Here is a 27,492-nt window from a genome sequence, read left to right as displayed (position 1 = left end):
TTCATTATAATTTTTTATCCCACGATTTTGCAACTCATGTTTTCACAGACGGGTTGAGCGCCCCTCAACCTGTCTGTGTTTAGCTTTGATTTACAATCATTCTTCTGCACTGTAATGTTAGGCTTATTTTTGTTTTATTGTTTGTAGTTTTTATTTGAAATATTCAGGTCTATTCTTTAAAATGTCTTTTTATAACATGTTTATTTTTTGCTCTGTCTTGATCTCTTAAGTTAATACTTCATGTTTTATGTAAAGCTGTTGAAATGTGCTATACTAAACTTGCCTTGCCTTATAGACCATTTCCAATGCTCTGTCACTGTGACAGACTAAACACCATAGAACTTTATAGATTTAACATAGGCCTACTCCACATAAACAACTGATCTTGTATTGTATATCATGTATGTATCGTCATGTATTCAAAGATTGGGGTTTCTTGGGTTATTTTGTCCTTTGATATTGTTCAATTTAGAGGTATAGTTCTCATCAAAGTTCAAAACAAAGTCTGTTGACAGCCTATTGTGGGATACTTAAGATTTTCATTTCACCAAGACAGATATTGCTACATTTTACTACACTACATTATTTTCTTGGAAAATTCTATTGGGCTATTTCAAATATAGTGAAAATTGCAGATGTACCAGCTCCCAACTCTGTCAGAAGTGAGCTTGTATATCTGATATTTTACTACACATTGATATTAAAAAGGAATATGTAATTTGTACTTTGTATACTTTAGGTTTAACCCCAGTACGTTAAACTTAAGTACACGTTTGACTGAGCAACTTACACGTGTAGTTGAGTAATGTTTTAGCAGCATTTTGACACCTTGAGTACCGGGGTGGTTGAGTTGGCTACTGAGTACTTTATCGACCAGTGCTGACGGGCACAAAACCAGCATGCACTCTGCAGTTGAAATGTCTTCTTGACTATCAGCTGCCTGTAGATGGCAGCATTCCCAAGCTGATGCAGCAAAAAACACAACATGACTGACTAGTGTAGGCTATTAACTTAGTGCAGCCTCTTGATTATTTTATTGACTGAGCAGTCCAAAGTGTTTACTGTTGTTATACCCCCATCATTATGTGGTTCGATAAAGGTTTACTTAATCAGACCCGAAATAGAAATGTTTGCCTGGGGGTCGGTACACAAACAGTGACAAATTTAAAAATAAATAATGGCACCCATAAATATGTGTCCACACATTTTTACACTCCCCAGTGTTTGGGAAACACTGGTACCGTGAGTTAATTAATGGATCGACTGTCCTGGGGAAGCCTCACTGACTGATCTATATATCTGCACTTCTTCTCACAGAAAGTAAACTTCACTCTAATATTTATCCGAGGAATCCATGAATCTTATTGACAGCTAGCTCTGGTCTGGTCCATTGGCTATAGCTCTAATTCCTTCAGCAAAGGGTATTAGGGGCGGGCTATGGACCAGAGGGGCTATAATTGACAGCCAATTAAACACTTCCACTTCTAGTCGCGACCACAATCCTCTGCTCTATATTCAAATGGCTCTCAAACTTTATGAAGGACGCCCAAATTGATTGATTTGGCCGTGGACCCCCCCCCCCCCCCCCCCCAATCCCCCATCTGAAAATATGTTGTGCCAGTGACCCCGAGTATCGTTCTTTCTTTCAGCAACCCCCCCAAGAACCCCATGCCCTGACCCTGGGGGGCCCTGAGCCCCACTTTGCGAACCATGTAAACTGTCTGTCTATCGCCTCTCTCTCTCTCTCTACTGTGTGGCCATACAGCTAAGTGCAGTGTAAGTGGAGACAGCCCAGGGCAGGGCAGGCAGTGTGCAAAGTGCACTGTGCAGTATAATATTTCACAGAGAGAGAGCAGGCCATTGTAAGTTTATAAGTGTCTCTTTAAGAGGAAATGCTTCTGTAGCGGTAGCGCCGTGGTGTGCGGATCAGCATGCCGGGCATTGTCGGCCGGCTGTGTAGCGTGCTTGCTGCCCTGCCTCAGTGCGTATAGCGTCGTCGTCCACATATAGAACCGAACCCGAGCCGTCGCTGCCCAGCTGCCACCGTCCGCCTGCAAGAGCAGCTCCGTTTTAGCACCGTGTGCGATGGTCAGGAATGGATCAGTATGTTGTTGTGCGTGTGATTGTATGGAGGGAGGGAGAGCAGCACATATCAGACATGGATCTGTTGTAGCCGCCTAGCTTTGATGGAGGCTTGAGACTGAGGAACACAATAAGACACAGACTGTGTGTGAAGTTGGAGAGAGAGAGAGAGCCGCCCCGGCCGGCCGGCAGCACGAATGATGCGCTGCTATGCAGGTGTATAGGCTAGAGGAGATGATGACGCGCTGCCCCTCCGTTGCTGGACAACATTAGGAAGGATTCTAATCTAACATACCTCCGGAAGAAACGCAGCACTAAAAGCTGCTTCTGCCTGCTGGAGTGCTTCTCTTTTTTTTTTTTTATCAGCCATGTCATTTTCGACTAGTTTGCCAAGGACGACTTCTTCCTCATCATACATTTTAATCACCTGGATTTATAATCGCTAAAACTGACAGGAACGATATTTTAGGCTATAGCCCACACTGCGCAGCCTCCTCGTCTACAACTATCCATCTGACCGCATGTAAGTATACTACTGTACAGTATGTTACATTGTTAGAGAGCTACTGTTTACAATTCCCATTGCTGCTGCACCTCAATAGGAATTCCATGTCATAATGTTGTATTTAACGGTTAATAATCTGCACATAATATTCTAAATGTAACCACTAACCACTGTGACCACAAAGTCAATGCCTGATGTATTGTATGTCGGGATAATGTCAGCATTGACAATGGAAGCTGTGGTTAAAAGTACTTGTGTACATTTACTCAAGTAGGCTACTGCATACTATTTACAGATAAGTACAGTTTTCCTTTTTTTTTGCCTCATGTAAAACATTTCAGAACATTGACTTCTACTCCATTACAACTCAGAGGAAAATATAGTAGGCAACTTTTTACTCCACTACAGTTATTTGACAACTTTAGTTACTTTGTAGATTGATACTTTTTGAGTACTTCTTCAATGGAAGTAGCTTATAACATTAGAATGGACAACAATGTTATTTCCCTGACCTGAGCAGGTCAGCAGTGGTGGAAAAAGTCATTTTTTTTACCAAAGTAAAAGTATCAATACTGCAATATAGAAATACTCGTAGAAATACTTACTAGTAAAAGTCCAGAATTAAACCAGTACAAAAGTATTGGTATCAAAATGTAGAAAGTTCAAGTTCAAGTTTTTGAATGTATGAAATGTATAAAAAATATTTAAAAATAGCAGGTAGGCTATTTTCAAATGTCCCAAATGTGTATATAGTATATAGGGCTGAAGTGGTGAATTGTGTTGTAATAATCAAAATCTACAACGTACCTAGTAACTAAAGTTGTCAATGAATTGTAGTGAAGTAAAAGTATAATATTTGTCTCTGAGATGTAGTGGAGCAGAAGTGAAAGTATGCTACTGGAAATTGGAAATATACTCAAGTAAAGTACAAACACCTCAAAATTGTACTTGAGTACAGTACTTGGTTTATACTTTCCACCACTGCCGACGACTAATCGGACTCATTTGTGGACGCGACCAGACGCCGATGTCATCCGGAGTGAACGAGACCACCCTGAAAGGCCTGCCCATGGAGAGCTGGATGGCTGACCTGCCGTGTCCACTATGGGACATGCCCCTATGCAACCTGGCCATCCCAGGTAAGCACCGTGTCCACTGTGTGTGGGACATGCCCCCTATATGCAACCTGGCCATCCCAGGTGAGCACCGTGTCCACTGTGTGTGGGACATGCCCCCCTATGCAACCTGGCCATCCCAGGTAAACACCGTGTCCACTGTGTGTGGGACATGCCCCCCTATGCAACCTGGCCATCCCAGGTAAACACCGTGTCCACTGTGTGTGGGACATGCCCCCCTATGCAACCTGGCCATCCCAGGTAAACACCGTGTCCACTGTGTGTGGGACATGCCCCCCTATGCAACCTGGCCATCCCAGGTAAACACCGTGTCCACTGTGTGTGGGACATGCCCCCTATATGCAACCTGGCCATCCCAGGTGAGCACCGTGTCCACTGTGTGTGGGACATGCCCCCCTATGCAACCTGGCCATCCCAGGTAAGCACCGTGTCCACTGTGTGTGGGACATGCCCCCCTATGCAACCTGGCCATCCCATGTAAGCACATTATGCATGTTGTATCTTTATCCCGCTCTGCTGTTATTATTGCGAACGCAATGAGCACTAACTATGAGACCCTGCAGATCATGTCTGTCTGTGTGTGTCTGTCCCGCTGTTACACCACCCGCCCGCCACCAGAGGGCGCAGCTGTATCACACAAAACACACACACTTACGCACACACACACACACACACACACACACACAGGCACACACACACACGCACACACACACACACACACACACACACACACACACACACACACACACACACACACACACACAACTTAACTTAAAAAAAACTTAACTTAAAAAAAACTTTAAAAACACTTAACTTCAAAAAACGTAACTTAAAAATAAAATAAAAAATAAACACAAAAAAGAGAACTTTAAAAAGAAAACCTTAAAAAAGTATGTAATTTATTCTAATTGTTGTTATTGCCATTTACGAGCTGCGTTCGCTTCCCGCGTTTGCGCGTCTTACTTGTTTGTTATTATGAGTTATTTTGGGACCTTTGAAGACTGTGTGCAGAACTCTTCTTTTCCTTCGCATGCTCTTTATGCAACCTGGCCATCCCTAGCCTGGGAGGTATACGGTATACCATTTTGGGGTTTATGATCCGTTCGGGAGTGGATGGTACCTTACGTTATGTTGTAGTCACTGGTTTGTAGTAGGCATGTAACGATTCACTCAACGTCACGGTACGATTCGTATCACGATATGAGGTTCACGATACGATTTTTCACGATATTAAAATAAGTAAAATTACCGCTCATTTTATTTTATATAATTTATCTTCCCCCCCCTGAGATTCTTTATTTAACTACATTGCAAAAGAAGTAGCATTACTTTTGACAGTGCAGAAACGTAATTGCCTTCCTTGATGAGCATCAACGACCATCATCACCTGGGCACAGTCACAGACACACACAGCTCCCCTCTACAGTGCTCTACTACTGAAAGTGACTATCATTTCTCTCCAAAAGCACTTTAATATGATGGAATATGACTAAAGCTCACATTTCACATCATACACTAGCCCCCCTAAAAGAATTATGAATCGATTCATATCGTCGGGATTAATATCGATATATATATATACGATATATCGTTACATGCCTAGTTTGTAGTCATCAGGCACAAAATGGAATTAGAAGTACGCATCAAGGGCATCATCATTTCAGGGCCTACCCAGAATCTGACACGTCTCTTCAAGTACTTCTAGGAATGCGGTATAGTTTGTTTGGTATATGCATAATTTATTCCAACTCGTAGCGACTGGCGAGACAAAAAACAGCCTAAGGGGACCAAAACAAAGCGACGCTGAAGAAACCCGAAACCACAAACCGGAATAATTTCAATAATTACCACTAAAACGCCTTTTGGCACTCATCCGCAACTCATCGCATCCGGTCTAGACCAGATCACACGGGTCACACAGAGACCAAACTTTCCTCTGAGGTGGAAGGTCTGATGACGCGAGGTTGGGCCATCCCAGGTAAGCACCATGTTAGTCCGGCAGCCGGGCTTGTGGGGTGGGACATTTGGTATATAGTCTTTTTCATTGGCCTAAAACAGGGGTTTTCAACTGAGTATGAACCAGGGACCACCACCCTGACTGAGAATCAACCTGGGGACCACCACCCTGACTGAGAATTAACCTGGGACCATGACAGCCCTCATGACAAATGTGATGAGGTCATTTTGGGCATATTTGGGAAAGTGGCTATGGCTGTTTTTAGCCCAAGCGGTGTTTTTCTGTGCAAAACTAATGATTGCCAGAATCACGAAAACCCCCTAGTTTTCACATACTTTCACTACTTAAAGCATAAGGAAAGTTTGACATTTTTGCCTATGATGTAAATGGTAGGGTCACAAGAAACACCTATAAAAATATATACAGTTAATATGTGCATGTGTGTTTGTGTGTGTGTTAGGTGGTGAAAACCAACCATGCTCTTTTCGTGCTCAGACGATGCAGACTAGTCCATTCATGTTAAACCGGTTTGGGTGGGGAGTCGGGAGTGCCACCAGCCCACATGCACTGGTGTCGCGTAAACACACCACTTAAAATCATCACTTAAAAAAAATAGATGCCTCACTGGCCGCTGCAGTTCATTGGAGCGACGCATGTTGACGTGAGTGTGGAAGTGCGGAAGGCACGCTATGCCACGCAAATGACTACTGGCCAATCACAGAGCATCTTTTCCGGGGACTTGTCGTCAGACCTGAACATCCGCTCTGTGACACACATGGAAGGTTCTGTGAAGCACTAGTCTCACATGGCCAGACTGTTGTCTGGCTACACCAGACTAGTGAAGCACCAACCGAGGAAGCTTGCACTCACTGTTGCACATACGTCTCAGATCCGAAGGAAGCGTCTAGCTTTCTATGTCTATGCTTGGCCGTGACCATGAAAACAATGCATGCATTAAAAGTTCCTCGTTCCTCGTTTTCTTTTACCCCAGCCTCTAGAATCTAAAGTGCTAGTGACACAGGCACTAGTACTATCTCACTTTATATATATATATATATATATATATATTTTTTTTTTCAACATATATTTAAAACAATCCCTTAGTACATACATGTCAAAGTAATAATATTAATAATGACAATAATAAACAAAATCAACAAAAACAGACAAACAGAGCATTGCCATACATTGTGCACTTCTTTCACCTTGTACATTACATTCATGTGGTTGATCTTTGTTTTCACCTATCCTTTTAGCTAGTCTGTGAAGGGAGTCCATATTCTTATGAATGTCTTGTGGGATCTGATTCTCTCCATATCTGTATGATTACAGTCATCTCGTTAAGCCACTTCGCGAAGCAAGGAGGAGAGGATGGTTTCCAATCCAAACAGTACTATCTCAACCTTGATTGCTCTGCGATATGGCCGGGGCGCAGACCAGATCTGTCTAAAGCTTAGATAAACTAACTAAATAGCTCAGAATAAACTAAGCTGCAAGGCTTGCACTGCACTGTCCACTTGGTCCAGTGGGTGTGAGATAGTGCTGAGAGAGTACATGCCAACGCTCAGAGTTGAGGAGAGGTTAGCATGCAATTGAGTGAGTTTCTTTAGGAATATTTGTCACTGTAAACATCCAGTTGCAACCAGCTGCGGAGCTCTGAATCAGTCTCGTTTGAGTCTACCTGAAAAGTAACTGTTTTGGACGTTACACGTTTTTCACCCGACAGCAAGCAGAGACATTATGCCTCCAGTGTTGAGTGTTGTCGTGGGAACAAATTTGATATATCAAGGACTTTCATAAATCAAGCATATAATCTTCAGGCTTCATCTGGGCACAGAGCCCAGTCAAAACAAACTCGATATCCTGTATAATAAGCCGCCCTGCAACAAATCGTTTATTCTACAACTTGTATACACTGTCTGTGTTAAATGTTTAACTGTTGCACAAAATGTCTTCTCTGATGGCATAAAATAACCATAATAATCGTCTCTGTCCGATGTCCAAAATGGTTACTTTTGTAGCATTCAAAATATGAAAAGTAGCAGATTTACGAGCTCAAAATGGGTCGCTTCGTGCCGCTTTTCGAGCTTGTGGAGCTGCTACTTTTGATGCTTTTGCGTGACGCTGTAGTATGATCAAGTAGGGCTTTGATTTACGAAAAAAAAACACTCAAGTTCAAATATGGAGATACAAGGTTTCAGCCCGAGAGCAAACGATATGTATTCATATAAACTGTTTGTTTGTTTTCCAGGAAGCCACAATGCCATAACGTACTGTCTGGACATGAACGACAGATCGCCCGTAGATCTCACTCAGCCGGACATGCTGCAGAAGCTCGACAAGTTCATGAAGCCACTCATACGTCCGTTCGTTTACAAGTGGGCAAAAACCCAGGTAAGGTCATGATCATGGGAGTGAAATCGTTGCTGTCATGTTGCAGGCACTGGTTTTGAGTCATTAGGCCGGAAACCATCAGCCCCAAATCATAGGGCCTACCCAATAAAACCCAAGTTGATGCGGCATAGTTTAGCTTATAGAAATAGTTTGTTTGGTATATCCATCTTCTATTCCAACTCGATTCAGCATTTAGATGGCGATTTGGCGAACCAAAACAAAGAGGCTAAGAGCTAACCGGAACCACAGTTTCTTTGAGTATCCTTCCGTGACCCATACCGGATCACATGGGTCCGTTTGGAGCACATACCAGGCTTTCCTACGAGGTGGAAAGTCTGGTAACGTGCGGTTATAGTCGGGCAGAAACCTCTTATCTCCAGTATTTTACTTTTTGTGTTTTTTCGTGAATGAATCATCATCATACTACAGCGTCACACTTCCGAGCTTGTAGATTTTTGATGCTTTTGAATTTGAATCCTCAAAAGTAACGTAATCAGTTACTAATAAGAACGAGACGCCATGTTATCCGCAAGCGCAGCAACTGTCTGTTGCTGTAGAGTGAAGGGGTCCCACCGTGCCACACTTCAACCAGACAGATGTGGGAAGCAGCTGTCCTGTGGAACAGCCCTCCACCGTATAACACAAAAATTGCAGTAAATCTATCCCAGTTTCTCCAGTGCCTCCTCGATCCTTACCATCGCTCTAGAGCAGTGGTTCTTTAGCCTTTTCAGGCCGCGACCCCCCCCCCCCTCCCCCCACCCCCAATTAATCACATTTGATTAATTTACAAGCACTTTAAATTGTAGGCATTCCGCTTTAGTTTGACTCGGTTCCACAGTTAAACATTCAGATAAACATTTAGAAAAATAGCACATTTACAAGGTAACAACCTACACCTCACACCTAAGAGGCACGAAACACGTCCTCCAGGTGGTCACTTCCTGGTGTTTAGACAGCTGGTGGATGGAAAATGAATGGATGGAAAATCATTTTCTCACTGCTTTCTGTCCCATGGTGCCCTGCAGGAGTTCACTATCAAGCAGCAGTTGGACTGTGGGATCCGCTACTGTGACCTGAGGATAGCACACAGACCCAACGACGCCTCCACCGACCTCTACTTCTACCACGGTGTCTACACCACTGTCACTGTGGAGGTATACATGACACAACACTACACTACACCACGGTGTCTACGCCACTGTCACTGTGGAGGTATACATGACACTACACTACACTACACCACGGTGTCTACACCACTGTCACTGTGGAGGTATACATGACACTACACTACACTACACCACGGTGTCTACACCACTGTCACTGTGGAGGTATACATGACACAACACTACACTACACCACGGTGTCTACACCACTGTCACTGTGCAGGTATACATGACACAACACTACACTACACCACGGTGTCTACACCACTGTCACTGTGGAGGTATACATGACACAACACTACACTACACCACGGTGTCTACACCACTGTCACTGTGGAGGTATACATGACACAACACTACACTACACCACGGTGTCTACACCACTGTCACTGTGGAGGTACATGACACTACACTACACTACACCACGGTGTCTACACCACTGTCACTGTGGAGGTACATGACACAACACTACACTACACCACGGTGTCTACACCACTGTCACTGTGGAGGTATACATGACACAACACTACACTACACCACGGTGTCTACACCACTGTCACTGTGGAGGTGTACATGACACTACACTACACTACACCACGGTGTCTACACCACTGTCACTGTGGAGGTATACATGACACTACACTACACTACACCACGGTGTCTACACCACTGTCACTGTGGAGGTGTACATGACACTACACTACACTACACCACGGTGTCTACACCACTGTCACTGTGGAGGTGTACATGACACTACACTACACTACACCACGGTGTCTACACCACTGTCACTGTGGAGGTATACATGACACTACACTACACTACACCACGGTGTCTACACCACTGTCACTGTGGAGGTACAGTACATGACACAACACTCTACAGTCTACACCACTGGTTGCGGACCCCCATTTGAAAAAGATATGCCAGGGACCCCCATAAGAGAAGATGTTTATGGCTCTAGCAGTGATTCTCAACCATTTTAATTTCAAGGACCCCCCAGTTTGACATGCATTAAGGCTACGGACCCCCATTGAATGGCATTTCTATCTCTGGGACCCCCACAATTTATATTGTAAAATCAATGTTGATTTGTACTCTTTGTACTTCCATTTGTACTCTCTGAGTTACAGACCCATAAGGGTCCAGATTTGGTTCCTATCTATCATCTATAGCTAGGGGCCCCCTGAAACTCCCTCCAGAACCCCTTGAGGGGACATGAGACAATTAGTCTCATGTCGCGCAGCTGCGTCTAGATTCTCCCGGCGGATCCACAAACCATAGAAAGCCATAGAAAGCATAAGTGGACCCCAGGCTACTGTCACAGTAGAGGTACATGACACAACACGCCTGTACAGTTACAAGGGTTTCAAGCCACAACCTGTATTCACAGCCACATTGTGACATTGACATAATTTACTGGTTATAATAATAATTCCGTTGCTGTTGTGGGCAGAAACCACTTCTTGATCATACTACAGTGGCACACAGAACTATCCAGAATAGCGGATCTGAACGTTTGAAGCGTGTCGATCTTCTATTTTTGCTACTGTCGAATTTTAATCCTGAAAAGTAACAGTTTTGGACATATGAGGTTTCCACCCGATTCATATCTAAGCTTAAGGACCTAAATACCTGTCAAACGACTTCCTAAACGCCAACGACGTCCACAATCACCAGAGAGAGCTCCACCAATCACGTTCAACACAGATTTGACCCCATCAAGGGGTTAAATTCATTTTGCTAATCCACTCCTATGCCACACAGACGTTGAACCCCCTACCAACAGTCATAAAGGAATGTGAATCTTTACTCTCCTTCAAAACCGCTCTCAAAGAGCACGTGTGGCTGCAATTCCAAACATGCCCCAGTAAAAAGTCAGAGTCCCCCCCCCCACTCCCCTTTACTGTAGCCTACAACGTTTATATGATGTTTCTGCATAGTACTGTATATTTGTATGTCATTACATGTTCTGATGAAGTGAATATGAAGGACCCCAATGGAAACAAGCCATGGGTTTTCTTGCGTTATAAATCCTCTTAGCAGACCTTGTATTGAACTGTACTTTCCTGTGCTTTTTTCTGCAAACTGTTAATAAAGTATTCAATCAATCAATCAATAAATCAATCAAAGGAACCCAACCAACACGTTCTCCATCTGCCACTGCTACGTTGCCACTACGTTGTAAAAGGGGAGAATGTATAAAAAGAATTGGCTCGTGCTGCAAATATATTCATGCCTTAGTGTTGAAGAAATAAAAAAAAGTGGTGAGACTTAAAAGAAAGTACTCACAAGGAAAAGTGAGTCACGGTCGGCCGCTGTTGGAGGAGAGGTGACTGCAACACTCTACTCTCTCTCTACTGCAGTGCTTCTCAAAACGTTTCATTTCAAGGACCACCACCCCCACCGCCCCAGTGTGCTATTATACATTAGGGGCCACGGAACCCCATTAACCCATTTACCCATTTTGACCTGGGAACGATTGTACAAATGCCTTCTAAAGCCTGACAGTTTTCTCGAAAAACCCATGTTTCTATGTCAGTGGTTCTCAATATTCCATGTCAAGGACCCCCAGAATTATATGAAATTGGCCGTCGTCGACCCCCATCTGAAAATATGTTTGTTCAAAAATAGCAGACCTACAAGCTCGGGGCGTGCCACTCGGTGGCGTGCTATGAGCTTGTAGATCTGCTATTTTTCAATAGCTAAATTATAACATAATGTTTAAAACACCAAAAGGGGTTAAGACCTGAGGCCGATTCTACGAGTCTTCCAAATCAGTTTTCGGTTTTCTGGAAAACGTATGTTGCTGTATCAGTGGTCATCATGTTGAGGTCTGCCCCAAAATTATGTATTTGGCCGCGGACCCCCCCATCCCAATTTTCTTTTTTTACCAGGGACCCCCCTGAAGTAAATATTATTTGCTTAAAATTAGTTTAAATGTTCGCTTTAGAAATATATACACTATATATTCAAAGATTTGCAAAGATTTCCAGGATTTTTCAAAAATAGCAGATCTACTATGAGCTATAGAGCACCGAAGTCCTGACTAACTAGCTCATCCCTTCGATTCCCCTGGTTCGCGGAAGTAATTTCTCTATGGAGAATAACATGGGGTGATCTTAATATCGTCTACTATAAGCGTTGTGGTCCAAAAATAAACAAGCTGTCTCGGCGTTATTGTCAGGGAGGTGTCTCTGTATCGTTTGCAACAGTCAGTCACTCATATATGATACAGTCTGCTTCTAGCGAAAATGTAACTAATTCAGTAGCAGTAACATTAGCGTTTTCTCTCAGTCAGTTGATTCTTCATATCCATATGAGTGAAGCGGCCGGGATGACATGTTTATTTTTCAAACACAGTTCTTATATGAAGCAATCTAAAAATTCTCCTATGGCGATTTCAATGCAACTAAAAAAATACATGAACCTGGGGACTGACGCCCTCTACTGAAAGTGACGTCAGACTTCGGTGCTCTATAGAGGTATAGAATAGAATATTGCCACTTTTCAACAGGTGGTCCGTGGACCACTGGTGGTCCGTGAAGGTGTTGCATGTGGTCCCTGACCATGCATTTAGTAATGTAGGAAAGTGAAGATTCGTATTTGAATTTATTGTATTGGGTTAGGGTTAGAGAAAGTTGAGAAACAATGCAGTAAATGTTCTGGTGACAAATTATGACGCATCGATTTTGTCAGTTACTGGGAAGTCGGATGTCAAGAACTTCCACAGAAAAGTGAGTTAGAATCTCAAGGGAAACCATACCGGATTGCCTGGTTGAGTCACCATTACAAGGAACTGTGCCCATAATCAATCGCAAGTGTCTGCTTACTCATAGAATAAGTTACAATGAACAGCAACATGAGTTTAATATGGAAGGTTAATTTCTTTCCCCCACACCATGACCATATCCCCCCTCCCAACACAACAATGGTCCCCAGGAATTTCCTTCTTCCGATCTACAAGATCGGGCATTTAAAATTTGGTATGATCATGGCATTAAGTCAGTCAAAGATTTGTTTGATGGTGGCACGTTCGTTTCGTTTGACCAGATTGTTCAAAAGTATAAGCTACCCAGAACCCACTTTTTCCGTTACTTGCAAGTCCGTGATTTTGTTCGCCAAAAGTTTACTAGTTTCCCGACTATTCCACCAATTTCACCTATAGACATAATTATAGCGTCAGCTCCTCTTAGTCTTAAGGGAAAGATATCGTCACTCTATACCTCATTATTTGACCTTCAACCTTCAACCACTGCCTATAAGAATATTTGGGCCCAGGACCTGGAGGAAGAAATTTCTGATGAAACCTGGGAGGCCATTATGGGTCGTGTTCATTCTTCATCAATATGTGCTAAACATGGGGTGTTGCAATGTAAAATTCTCCACCGGGTGTACTGGACCAAGGTTCGGTTAGCCAGGATCTATGATAGTGTTGATCCAACGTGCGATAGATTTGACTTGCCAACCTGTCTTGCCTGGATGATGTTTGTGAACGAGATCTGCTTTGTATATTGACTAAATTGGAGTGCCTTTTCTATCTCATGTTGACCGCCTTACACTTGTGCCCCCGATTGAACCTGTATAACTGTCGCCTGACAGCCCAACCTGCCTTGTCTGGACGATGTTTGTGACCATGATCTATGAATATTGACTATATTGGAGTTTTTATTTCATTTTTTATATATTGTTTTTATTGTTTTGTTGTGCTTTGAATGTTCTTTGGTTGTCTTGATTTGGAGTTTGTGTTTTGTTATTGTGTGTGTTTTAGTTTCTTTTTGTATTTGTCACTTTGTATTTGTCACACTTCTATTCTATTTTTTTCTATTTTGTAAAAAACAAAAAATGAATAAACAGAACATTAAAAAAAACTAAAAAAAAACAATGATCCCCAGGTTAATTCTCAGTCAGGGTGGTGGTCCCCAGGTTGATTCTCAGTCAGGGTGGTGGTCCCCAGGTTGATTCTCAGTCAGGGTGGTGGTCCCTGGTTCATACTCAGTTGAAAACCCCTGATTTAAAACAACAGAAGCTGACCAAAGTGCTGTACAGGTTAAAACAAAAACAGAACCTCAACAGAGCCCATCAGCGCACAAAAAAGTAAGGACAACATAAAACTCATGTTTTAAGACAATCAAGTGCAATTAAAAGCCAAGGAAAAAAGGTGAGTTTTCAATAGGGATCTGAACACTTCAATGGACTGGGCAGATCGTAGAGGGAAAGGTAGATTGTTCCAGAGTGTGGGGGGCGGCTGATGCAAAGGCACGGTCACCCCTGGTTCGTTTTGTTTTTTCAAGTACAGTTAGTAATGACTGATCAGTGATCAGCAGACCTCAGAGCATGGCTGTACATAATTGTACATGGCTGGAATGTAAGGCCGCAGAAGCTCGGTGAGGTATATATCGGGGCTATAGCCCGTTTAGGGATTTAAAGGCGAATAAAAAGGACCTTAAAAATGACTCTGAACTTGACAGGGATGCCAATGAAGTGAGGCCAAGACAGGGCTGATGTGTTCACGTCTCTGTGTGCCAGTGAGAAGGCGCGCTGCTGAGTTCAGGACCAGCTGCAGGCGCCTGAGGGATGACTGATCTAGGCCGATGTACAAACATACTGCACAGTATGTTTGCACATACGTGCAATTTGGCCTCACGTATTAGGAGGGCTGTATGCTAAAATTAATATCAAATATCTAAATTCCGAATCAAGCAACTTAAAAACGGTGTTCACATAAGCCCGAGTAGACTATACAATGATTTTATTATTCTTTTTTTTAAGTGAAATAATATATAATGTATATTATTTCACTTTATATACACAGTATATATTTTATATATTATATAAAATATATAGGCTACTGTGTATATAAAGTAAAAAATGTGATTACATGCACCACTATACAGATTAGAACATACATTTGAGATATTGTGTTGGTCAAGTGGGCACCTTGGACATCTGGGCACTTTGATGTAAAATTGGCTAGTTTGTCTAAAATGTTAAAACATTTATTTGAAAAATGGTCTTAAGTAAAAGAACGTACACATGATCGTTACATGCTTAAACATTCAACAGTTAAGGTACGATATTTCTACAATTGCTAGAAAGTAGAAATTGCTAGAAAACCTGTATATATCCAATCATTTTTGGGCATAAACAATAAGTTAAAGGACAAAATTGAGTTTCATAATGATGCACCACAGTACATCATTATGAAACTCAATTCCACCAATTTCATATCGAGGTGCCCAGATGTCCAAGCGGTGCCCACTTGACCTCTATCCATTGTGGTGTTGTCTCTTTGACAGACGTCCACCACTGTACAGAATGTACATTGAGGTCTTGTGTTAACCCATTTTGGACTTGGACTAATAAAAGGCTTCTAAATCCTAAAAAAAATCTGAAAAACCCTATGTTTCTATGTCAGTGGTGCTCAACCTTTTTCATGTCAAGGACCCCCAGAATTATCTCTATTGAGCCACGGACCCCCATCTGAGCTTGTAGATCTGCTATTTTTCAATAGCTAAATTATAACTGGATTAACGTCGTCTCTTTGACAGACGGTCCTGCTGGAGATCAGAGAGTGGCTGGACGCTCATCCCAGAGAGGTGGTCATCCTGTCCTTCAGCCACTTCCTGGGCCTCTGCCCAGACCTGCACGCCCGGCTCATCTCCGACATTCGCCAAGTGTTCGGCTCCAAGCTCTGCCCCAAAATGGTACAGTATGTATATTATCCCATTCTGACCTGAGATCAGATTCTAAAAATGTCTTCTATACATCCTGACAGTTTTCTGAAAAAGTTATGTGTCGTATCTGCCCCGTGCACCATTTGTTTACGAAGCCTAAAAGCCAAACGGAAATGTATTGTTTTTTCCCATGTTCCCATGTTTCAATGCCAAAAACAACAATTAAATCATTAAGCATTTATTTTTGTGAGAATTAATCGTCAAGTACAATGTGGTAATCATGATTCGTGACAGCTCTCTTTGTATCGTTTATTGTTTTGCTTAGTTTGAAAGACCTGATGCTGATTCTACAAAATGTAAATCAGTAGTTCTCACACTTTCAAGATTTCCCCACAAAGATTTTCAAAAATGGCAGATGTAAGAGCTCACAGTGCATCACTTTGTTCCGCGCTGTGAGACTGTAGACCTGCTATTTTGTTCAGGCTTTTCTGCCTTTATTGATAGGTTGAAAGTAATCTGACAGGAAATGGGGAGAGATATGGGGGGAAGACACGCGGCAAAGGCTGTCAGGATCGGGAGTGGAACCGGAACCCAGAACCGTCTGGGAGTCGAACCCGCGGCACGCCGTCGGGCTGGCTCAGCAGCCTATAGGTGGTCTTTTTCAGGCCAGTTTGTAAATAAACCGGTGTTACACTGGTTTTAATATATCAGTCCATTCTCTCATAATGATTTACACTAGTGAGTGGGGGGGGGGAGTAAATGTAACTGAAGATAAATGACCTCCTGTAAATATAACGGGCAACGTGCAACAGCAAATCCTTATCTGCTCCTGAGCAGAATGCAGAACGCACTGTGTACAAACAGCAAGAAAAGCATTCATAATTGTTTCCTTCATACTCACTGAACGCTGCATTAGTTTGGACTCAGCATAATTGTTATGCGTACACGACACGTTGCAGCACTTGCCACACAGATGGAACAAGTCAGGACCTTTTATTTGTCGCTTACGAGCGTTATGTGAGGGTGGCAGGTTCCGCAAGACTGCTAATAACAACACAACAACAATAACTATTACACTGGATATTTTATTAAAAATAAAGAGAGCAAAAAGAGAAAAGTATTTAATGCAATTCAAAGAAATAGTGCAGAATCTATTTAAGCAGTATTGAAGCACTTCTTTCGCCCCAGTATGTCTCTTCTTGCTACCTTTTTCTTTTGATTGATGCTAGCGATGTATCGGATATGGTTACTATATGCAGATATCTTGGTCACTTGTTCTCATGTTTTTGATGCTTTGTTTTTCTCGACCACAGAATGTGATTTAGGGGCCTGGGCCGTGGCTCAGCGGTCCAGGCACCTTGGCTGGTAATCCAGTCTGGCAGTGTGCCGCGGGTTCGACTCCCGATCCCGACGGCCTTTACTGCATGTCACTCTCCCCATTTCCTGTCAGCCTACTGTCTGTCCCCCTATAAAAAATATAAAATAAAGGCGGAAGCCGCAAAAAAAACTAACATTTAAGAATGTGATTTAGATAGCATGTTTTTTAGACAGATGCTACTAGGTTCATTGATTACGTGGTATCCCATAGTTTCAATTGTGCAGGATTTTATTTAGATGTTGTTTAGGGGTGGCAGTGGCTCAGGAGGTAGAGCGGCCGCTTGTTCGATTCCGGGCTCCCCCAGAGTTAGTGTCAAAGTGTCCTTGAGCAAGATGCTGAACTCCTAACTGCTCCCAATGAGCAGGTTGGTGCCTTGCATGGTTTCCTCCACCATCAGTGTATGAATGTGTGTGTGTGTGTGTGTGTGTGTGTGTGAATGTGGTGAATGCAATGCACAATCTATGTAAAGCGCCATACCGGATGGTATAAATGCACCATTTATCGAAAGTGGGCTCGATAAGAACCCGGCTCGATGAGCCTGATCGATAAGCTGTTTGTTATCAAAAAGAATTAACGAGCTCCATCCCTATTGTTTACCTTTGGTTTATTGACTGGAGTTCTTGCTTACTCTGCCTATTCCCATTTCTTGCTTGCAGTGTTGTTTTTGGCAGCAAACTTTTCTATTTTAGTGTTTAGTCTAGTTTTAGTCGACTAAATATCATAAGATTTTTGTCGAGATTTAGTCGACTAAAATGTATTTCATACAGTCATAATGGCTGATTTTACACGCCATGAAGCGCCATGTATAAAATGACTTATACTGGATCTCTTGTCCACGTAGTCCCTTCCTAACATTTTAGTCTAGTTTTTATTTGTTGACAAAAATCGACAGTATATTTAGTTAGTTTTAGTCATCATAGCTTAGTTTTCATTTAGTTTACAAACTTTCCATTTAGTTTTCGTCAGTGAAGAAAAGGTAGTCGACGAACATTTTCCGTCATAGTTTTAGTCGACGAAAAGTGGCTCTGTATAGGAGTGTCTGCTAAATACCTGAACTGTAAACCGTGTTGGGGAGGTCGTGGGTTGTAAAGAACTGTGTTGTGGAGGTCGTGGGTTGTAAAGAACTGTGTTGTGGAGGTCGTGGGTTGTAAAGAACTGTGTTGTGGAGGTCGTGGGTTGTAAAGAACTGTGTTGTGGAGGTCGTGGGTTGTAAAGAACTGTGTTGGGGAGGTCGTGGGTTGTAAAGAACTGTGTTGGGGAGGTCGTGGGTTGTAAAGAACTGTGTTGTGGAGGTCGTGGGTTATAAAGAACTGTGTTGGGGAGGTCGTGGGTTGTAAAGAACCGTGTTGTGGAGGTCGTGGGTTGTAAAGAACTGTGTTGTGGAGGTCGTGGGTTGTAAAGAACTGTGTTGTGGAGGTCGTGGGTTGTAAAGAACTGTGTTGTGGAGGTCGTGGGTTGTAAAGAACTGTGTTGTGGAGGTCGTGGGTTGTAAAGAACTGTGTTGTGGAGGTCGTGGGTTGTAAAGAACTGTGTTGGGGAGGTCGTGGGTTGTAAAGAACTGTGTTGTGGAGGTCGTGGGTTGTAAAGAACTGTGTTGGGGAGGTCGTGGGTTGTAAAGAACTGTGTTGTGGAGGTCGTGGGTTGTAAAGAACCGTGTTGTGGAGGTCGTGGGTTGTAAAGAACTGTGTTGGGGAGGTCGTGGGTTGTAAAGAACTGTGTTGTGGAGGTCGTGGGTTGTAAAGAACTGTGTTGTGGAGGTCGTGGGTTGTAAAGAACTGTGTTGGGGAGGTCGTGGGTTGTAAAGAACTGTGTTGTGGAGGTCGTGGGTTGTAAAGAACCGTGTTGTGGAGGTCGTGGGTTGTTTGTTTGCGTCCTTTTGTTAAACATGTGACTTTGAGAGACCTCCTGCACCGACCGTACAGTGAGAGTGAACGGAGTCGCTACCTCCAGCTCATCATACAGCCCAACGTTCTGCTGCCAAAGTCCAACATCACTATATATAGGGTCCTTTGTTTGTCTGTGAACGCACAGGCGGTCAATACAGGGAGTTCAAAGCAGTTCAAACTAGGCCACTGGTTCCCAAACACTGGGTCGAGACCCATTTGTGGGGCGCGGACACATTTTTTTTTCAAATTTATTTATTTATTGTTTCCTACATTTTGTTTTTAATAATTTACTATTTTAAAAGATTTCATGATATTTTCAGTAATTACAAGAAGATAATTTGAAATGTATAAGTGCGTCTGTGGGTTTTATGAATATTGAACCAATTAAATTGTAATTGGAACACATTCTTGGTTCTTGTTCCAATTTCCAGAGAAGTAACTGTTTTGGATATATGAGGTTTACCCCCGACAATGGCGACATTGTATTGCTACAGAGATATTTGGCCTTAACTATTATTTAAACGTTCCCCATATTGTGCAGCCCCAGCATGACCAAGGACCCCCTCCCCCACCCTGACAAGCACTTGGAATTGGAGGATTGTAGCAGATTTAGTTCGACTCGAATTGTGAAAATAGCTGATCTACAAGTTCACAGAGCCTCACACTGACAGGCTTGTTGAGCTTGCTGATTGGCTATTTTCACAATGTTAGCCTCTTTCTTAGCTAATATTTGACAATTTGACCAACACCGCTGAAGTGCCCTTGAGCAAGGCACTGAACCCCCAACTGATCCCCCTGGAGCTGCTTAGTGGCCAACAGTATAAGACTGCGGTTGTACTGGTCAGCTCCCAGGTTTTTGTGTGTGTGTGCGTGTGCGTGTGCGTGTGGGTGTGGGTGTGGGTGTGCGTGTGCGTGTGGGTGTGCGTGTGCGTGCGTCTGCCTGCGCGTTTCTATGTGCAGGGCGTTGCTGAAAATGAGCACTTGTGCTCAGCTACTACCCTGGGTAAATAAAGGATAAAAAGACAAACAAAACTAAAAATAGACAGAAAGGAAAGGTCTACTGAGTCACTGCTGTTCTCTTGTGGATTCATGCAGGAGGTGGTGACCCTTCGTAACCTGTGGAGTTTGGGCTACCAGGTGATCGTGTCCTACGAGCTGCACCAGGCCAGCTGTGACGGTGACCTGTGGCCTCACATCCCGTATTGGTGGGCCAACAAGTGCAAGGCCGAGGCTCTCATCGAGGCCTTCGAGGAGATGAAGAGACACGGACGGCCAGGTATAGACCAATTATTTGATTACTAAACATCGAGACTGGACACACGGGTGACTGTCTCATCATGTCATCAACAGATCCCAAAACCAGTTGTTTTGGGGATCCTCTTGTGTGTTGTTGGCCAGTGAGGCGCACCCTATAGCGAGACACGTATACCTCATCGCTCAACGGTATTGCACGCCCGAGGACAGCTGATATACAAGCGTTGTGAGCTAGAGGTTCTCTGCTGTTCTACTGTATGCGTGTGCGACACCTTCACGGGATGAAGCATAAATTAGGCTTGATGGGCTGCAGCTGCAGCTGCGCGAGCACGAACCGCTCTGGTACCGTGATCATTAGAGCGCTCCCTCCGGGTCTGATGACAGCGACTGGAAGGTATGGTTTTGAGGAAAACTGCTTTGAATTGCTAATGTTGTTTACAAGAAACTAGAAACAGAAACCGAGCACAATATATTTCAAGGGTGAGAGATGACAAAATAAAAATCCTAAGCATTCTTGCTCCGCACACTGGCAGAAAAAACCCAGCTGAAAGTTTGATGTGATGCATTTACACGTGAGTGCAGCCAGTGACCACTTTTACATTGCATCTCTGAGCTGTGAGGTTCATGTGCTGTCTGCCTGCGCGCGGATTCTGATGCTCATCAGTGATTGGTTAATACAGTTGCAACCACTATATTAATGGCAAGTATTTCATACAGCTTAAGTAAAAAAAATCTGAACTATCCCTTTAAACGGTGATTATATTTTCCGTCCCATAGCTGGAGCGGTGGGGCCTTGCCATAGCAACCGGACCAATGTTAAATGTTCAACAAGGAGACAACAGGCAGTGGCTAAAATCAACGGGCACACAAAGGGCTCCATTTGAAAGGTGCTCATTTAATTGCCTGCGTGGCACGTTGTGGGCGCAATTAATGCGCATGTTTCAACCGCATGCCCTTTCTGTGGAAGGTGATTGTTATCTTTTCTGCTCAGCACCTGCCTAAATGTTCCTTCAGTTACTTACAACAGCAGACACTGGCAACACAGAGATGTGTGGGAAGGAACAGGGGCGTCATTAATCAGGGCATGACAATTGCCATCTTATTTATAAGCCATCTTTAGTTATTTAAAATTGTCCCCGACTCTGAATTGTTTTAGCAGATTAATCTGATTGTGCGATTGATGCCCGTCCATCTACATTTGACGCCTGTTATAATTTAGATTGGACTGTTATTGTACGCAACCATTCATTTATGACACACTTTCAAAGTGGCATCGCTATTTTGGGAATGTCATTATAGTCACATTTCTTTCTTCTCTATTTGCCCCTAAACAAATAGTGGATATAGTGGCTCTACAAGCTCTCAGTGCATCGCTTAGCGACACGTTGAGAGCTTGTAGATCCACTATTTTTGCTATTTTAGAAATGGGGCTATGGTAACTTATTTTTTGCCACCCCCCCTATTTCTTTCTGAAAAATAGGGGATAGGAATCAATTGGCATAACGAATAAATTGGGGGAGGAAAAAAGGAGTAAAACATAGTTGGCTACTGACGGGTCAAATAATGTTACTGGACCTGTGGTTCTCAAAGTGGTGTCCTTGAGGGGGTTGGTTTCATCTGTATGCTCTCAGAGTTATGGGGGTCCTTGAAATAAACAAAACAGTTTGAGAACCACTGCACTAAAACAAAGTGATGAATTGGAACACCCGAGGCCGTTTCTTCAAATGCCTGGCTTCTAAATCAGTTTTCTGGAAGACTTATGTTGCTTTGCTGAAACCTCTTATCTATTTTTATTTGATCTTTTTGTGTTTTCTTTTTCGAGTAAATCAACGCCGTACTTGGTCATACTACAGTGTCACACAAAAGCATCAAAAGTAGCAGATACACAAGCTTGAGCTTCTTCTTCTATTACTACTTTTGAATCCTTATTCTGAATAGTAACAGTTTTGGACATATGAGGTTTTCCACCCGACAGAGATGATATACAGCTTAAATAAAAAATGACACGGATGCTTGTGCGTGTGTGCGTGCGTGTGTTCTCTCCGCTACAGCGAGTTTCTTTGTGACGGGCATCAACCTGACAGAGGATCTGAAGTACATCTGCTCCCACCCGACAGAGTCCCTGAAGGACCTGGTGATGTCCACGTACCCAGCCCTGCTCAGCTGGGTCCGAGAGCAGAGCCCGGGCTCCAGGATGTCCTCGCTCAACATCATCGCCGGCGACTTCATCACCGAGAGCCACTTTGCTCCCGCCGTGGTCGCGCTCAATGACAAGCTATTGAACTGGCCCTCGTGAATCTTTATTGTGTTTTTTTATTTATGTTTTGCATCAGAAACTTCTCACATTGTCACCTTCCTAAAATAATGGCCAATGTCATTGGCCAATCATTTCACACAAACGGGGGGCGGCAGTGCCTCAGGGGTAGAGAGTCCGGATGGGAACCGCGAGGTTCCCAGTTCGATCCCGATCCGGGCTCCCCCAGAGTTAGTGTCGAAGTGTCCTTGAGCAAGACTCTGAACCCCTAATTGCTCCCGAGGAGCAGGTTGGTGCCTTGCATGGTTTCCTCCGCCATCGGTGTAGGAATGTGTGTGTTTGTGTGAATGGGTGAATGTAATGCACAATCTATGTAAAGTGCTTTGGATAAAAGCACTATATAAATGCACCATTTGCCATTTTATGTAACACAAGAGGTTTCAATTAGGTCAATTTGTGTTTTGTCTTGAGACTCACGCATACTCCAGTTTTAGGTGACAACCTACTCACAGCAGTGGTTGGAAAACTACAACATCATGTCACTTAAGCCGTGGTGATAAGCGCCTCATCTCCCTGTTTTTACTAACAGACATCACCTAAAAGGTGAGTACTGTAGGTTATCTTATCACCTAAAAGTTGAGTATGTATGTGTTGGCCTTTAGGCAGTTGTATACGTGACTGTCTGAAATATAGGCGATTTTACGTAAGGTGCGTAAAATCAAAGAATTACATAGGCCGTTATTTTAAGAAGTCCCTCAGGGCTCTGTACTGGTGTATTTTCTGTTATTATGGGGAAAAGCTTTCGCTGAAAATAGCAGATCAACGAGATTGTCAATCTGCTATTTTCCTGCAAAAGCTTTTCTCCACCATTTACGGACGCTGGGGTTTAAGCGGGTAAAGGGCCAGTAAGTGGTATTGTTTTGTTAAAGCAAAGTTTTCTAATAAGCTCTGTGTTCTGATTATAATGCTGCGGCTCCTGAGGCTATAGTGCTTACGTACAGTAAATGGAAAAATGCGTTTTCGAGTGAGGATATCTGTTCTAATCTGATCTGATCTAATCAGTAATGGAGAGAGAGAACTCGTACTGGTTGTGAAATTGGACGACAGAAAAGGAAGTGAGCAGACAAAATTGGAACTAGAAGACAAAAAACTGAAGCCAATAAATGTGTACTCTCTCCTGAACGAATTAAATTAGCCTGAAGTTGTATTTTCTGTTTTTACTAAAGTGTTGGAGAGACGGGGCGACTCTATAGTGATGATTATTATCAGAATAAAGAGCTTTAACTTTACTATTTTATCCATAAAATATCACTTACTTACACTACCTGTTGAGCATGATTTATGGTTCGTCGTACAACAGTGTCACGCTCCGAAAATAGCCGATCTACAAGCATTGTGAGCTTGTAGGTCGTCTAAGCATAAATCAGGCTTTACAGAAGTAAAAAAAACAAGAAACATGAATTCACGGCATGAAATGCACATGTGCTTGTTTTGCTGAGCGAGAAAACATTTCCAGTGACTTGAATCATTTAAAAATGTTAATTTTGCTTCCTGGAGACAATGGTGTGGTGACTGCTTGAAGAAGAAAAAACACATTTTGCACAGAAAAATCCAGATTATTAACTCTGGGAGTGTATGTGATTGGAACATTATGGGACTAGGCTATTATAGTTTAGAAATTATTCAGTAGTTTCTTTTTTCTTTTCTTTTCAGTTCATTCTTCTAATTAATTTTTTTTAAGTTCGCAAGATTTTCAAAGTATTATCTTGGAGAAAAGGCTTGGTTTTAGGTTTTTTTTATTGTAATATGGAACATTTGTCAGGGGGCGATAGATCATTAAAGGTATTATGTAATTGTGTTAAAAACTATACCATAAAATACATATTTTCACAGTTAAAACTGGTACATTTAAAGGTATATTCAGTGATTTCACTTAATTCAAATATCACTTATTTTTTTGTTTTGTTGTGATAATCCTCCCTACTATAGAGTGTGCTGGCCATATAAGGAGTTCCTCCCTGTCCCCTGGGTGTCAAAAAACCTTAGGTTTCGTTTTTGACTCTCTATCCTGATTGGACGAAAGGCTGGGTCCCACAGCCAAAAACGAAACCTAAGGTTTTTTGAGTGAAATCACTGAATATACCTTTAAAGAACCAAGGCCATAACGTAGCTAACATTATTTTTTTGATCTTTCTTGTTGTTTTCTTTTTGCGATGACAGCCTCGTGTCAGAGTCAACTAAGGGTTCAGGATTTCACCTGTGCGTGCGTCCTCTCGATGTGTGCACTGATGTGTTTACCTCGGCCTGTTGTCAAATCCGTGCCACTCTTTATGCAATGTACTGTTTTCACACCTCAGACAATGTGGTCTGTTTTACTATGTTACTGTGACGAGCAATAATAATAATATATTATAGACTTATTATAGCTTTGCAAGCACAAGACATGTTCCATAAGCCAAAAGGAGCACATACAAGCAAGGTTAGAAAGGTTAACAAAAAAAAGCAACAAATTCCATTTCTTAACCAACTCTAGCGTCACCTATTCTGGCGACGGACATTCGCGGGAAAATAGCAGATCTACAAGCTCACAGCGTGCCGTGTTGCAGTGCATGTGCATGCTCATTCATAGTCTGGATTTTCGGTGGTGAGGTGACCACCGGAGCTGAAATAACGTTGAGCGGTGGTGAGTAAAAACAGAGAGAAGGGCTGGGGCGGTGGCGGTGGTTTGCTCTTCACCGCGGCTCGTGATGTCATGTTGTAGTTCGGTGGGCACCTCACCACCAAAAATCCAGACTATGTATGAGCCTTCACACATTTTCAGCACAGAGATTTGGTGTAAAGAGAAAAGACCACACCAAAAAGGTCACGTTAAGTATAGAGGGCTTCAATGAGTAAGCAATATTTAAGAAATATTTGGGTGGGTGGTGGGGGATATACGATCTATAAGCTCACAACGTGTCGCGTGGTGATGCATTGTGACCTTGTCGATCGGCTATTTCCGGAACAGTCCGAAGATCGTAAATCAAATAATTTAGAAAATGTCGGCCTAAGGTGACATATACCCAAAATAGGGACGCTATAGGGTTGAAGTGGTGGAATATGTCCAGTTATTTATTATGTAGAATGTTTTATTCAATGATTGAATGTTTCACCGACATGGAAGTACATCATGTGCATGAAGAAAACCTCACACAGCATGATTGATCACAACCTGGACTGGACATTTTGAACAGCTAAAGGCTAAATATGTGTTGTTAGTCCACAACATGCTTACATTTCAGACCAACCCGCACCTCCGTGCCTGTGGAGAACAGCTCGTCAATAAACATGAGCTTTTTTAAGCAAACCGACACTGTCATTTTGGCGCCTCTGTTGTTCATGAATATATCGCCGCTGCCGTGCAGACAGGCTAGGCTGCCTCTAAGCCAATGGGAGACATAAGACTCATAAGACCTATAGTCTGAATGTCATAAAACCCATACTCTGAATGCTGCAAGTAAAGCCGCAAGCTGAGGCAGGGGCTGCGGCACACAGACTGATTATATGTTCATAAACGAGAACTTGCTGCAGCTGGCAATAATGACTGAGTCATTCTTGTTTATAAATGAACGGCCTACTTGATCATACTACAGCATCTCACGAGAGCATCGAAAGTAGCAGATCTACATGCTCGACATTGACCTTGTAGATCTGCTTTTTTGGCACCATTTTACTGAACTCATTTGGGGCCACAGCGCCATCTGGTGGAGGTCTCTCGCCACACCAAGTGCATTTTCAGTCAGGAAGTTAAACATTTGGAATGTAACATGTCCCGCGATTGTCATTGAATCCACCCAAAACATACTTTTTGTTATAAGCGAAATACTAACTTAATTTTGATAAATCAGGCGTGATAAGGCGTCATACGAAAATAGGCGAACTTGGTGACGGGTGAGTTAATTCTAGGAATAAGGTTAGATTTAGTTAACCATTTAAGCATAGTTTACTTAGGTTACGTTTAGGAATACTTATACCAGGCTGAGCAGTTCCGCTGGCTGTACGCCCGGGAAGCTTAGCAAGCTTTACAGTATTCCAGGAACCATGTGTTCTGATGCAAACTAACCAGACCGGTTCAGGGACGACACGCTCTGTTGACACTAGTGCTAATGTTAAGTTGCTGTCGGGCAGAAACCTGTTATCTCCATAGTCTAACTTTTGTATTCCTTTTTGACCCATCTCTTTGGAGCGGTGAGCCACAGGGTGCGCCGCGCTCGGGAATCATTAGTTGATTTGACCCCCAATCCAACCAATTGAGTGCCAAGCAGGGAGGCATTGGGTCCCATTTTTACAGTCTTTGATGACCCGGCCGGGGGTCGAACCCCAGACCTCCCGATTTCAGGGCGGACACTCTAACCACAAGGCCACTGTCTGGTTGATTCATGTTGTTTAGGTTGATATCTGGTAACCTAGTTTCTCTGCTTTAATTGCACTCCAAGTGACGATTTGCGTTCATCATTTGTTGACTATAACAGTTGCTCTGAACCAGTGTTCCGGCCTGGGACCACCAGTGGTCCTTGAGGGGGTTCCTGGTGGTGGTCCCCACCTATATGATGGAGTTTACATTATAAGAGTTACATTATTGTTAAACCTCTGCATTACTTAAATTACATGAAGAAATCTAGAAAATGTAGAATAATTGTTATCTTGATAATCTTGGCAACGTTTGCCTGTTGTTTCTCCTATGGTATCACATCACATCACATCACTTTTTCCCCAAACTGTAAATAAAGTATTCAAACAATTAATAAAAAAAGGGAAAAAAGACCC

General features: G+C 42.9%; 1 protein-coding gene across 2 annotated transcripts; it reads left to right on the top strand.

Moving 5' to 3' along the window:
• The first annotated feature begins 1,800 nt into the window (after positions 1-1,800).
• Positions 1,801-26,036, top strand: plcxd1.1 (phosphatidylinositol-specific phospholipase C, X domain containing 1, tandem duplicate 1). Of its 2 annotated transcripts, XR_014569335.1 has the most exons (8): positions 1,801-2,605; positions 3,609-3,726; positions 7,932-8,074; positions 9,100-9,228; positions 15,789-15,944; positions 20,274-20,454; positions 22,484-24,600; positions 24,838-26,036. XR_014569335.1 is itself a non-coding variant. In XM_083766443.1 (7 exons), exons 2-7 carry the CDS (start codon positions 3,615-3,617, stop codon positions 22,726-22,728), a joined length of 966 nt encoding a protein of 321 aa, XP_083622569.1. In that variant the 5' UTR covers positions 1,801-2,605; positions 3,609-3,614; the 3' UTR covers positions 22,729-26,036. The 2 variants fall into 2 exon arrangements, 1 of the variants encoding a protein (XP_083622569.1); XM_083766443.1 differs by having other exon boundaries at positions 22,484-26,036.
• The last annotated feature ends 1,456 nt before the right edge of the window (positions 26,037-27,492 follow it).

The sequence above is a fragment of the Protomyctophum parallelum genome (genome assembly GCF_964188405.1).
Source record: "Protomyctophum parallelum genome assembly, chromosome: 6".
Classification (NCBI taxonomy): domain Eukaryota; kingdom Metazoa; phylum Chordata; class Actinopteri; order Myctophiformes; family Myctophidae; genus Protomyctophum; species Protomyctophum parallelum.
The sequence above is the reverse complement of the archived record's forward strand: the minus strand, read 5'-3'. Positions and strand labels throughout refer to the sequence as shown.

Excerpts from the sequence above, each read along its gene's own strand:
- plcxd1.1 (XM_083766443.1), top strand. The coding sequence starts at position 3,615 with ATGTCATCCGGAGTGAACGAGACCACCCTGAAAGGCCTGCCCATGGAG. Across the intron at positions 3,727-7,931 it reads ATGCAACCTGGCCATCCCAG|GAAGCCACAATGCCATAACG; the intron begins GTAAGCACCGTG and ends TTTGTTTTCCAG. Across the intron at positions 9,229-15,788 it reads ACACCACTGTCACTGTGGAG|ACGGTCCTGCTGGAGATCAG; the intron begins GTATACATGACA and ends TCTCTTTGACAG.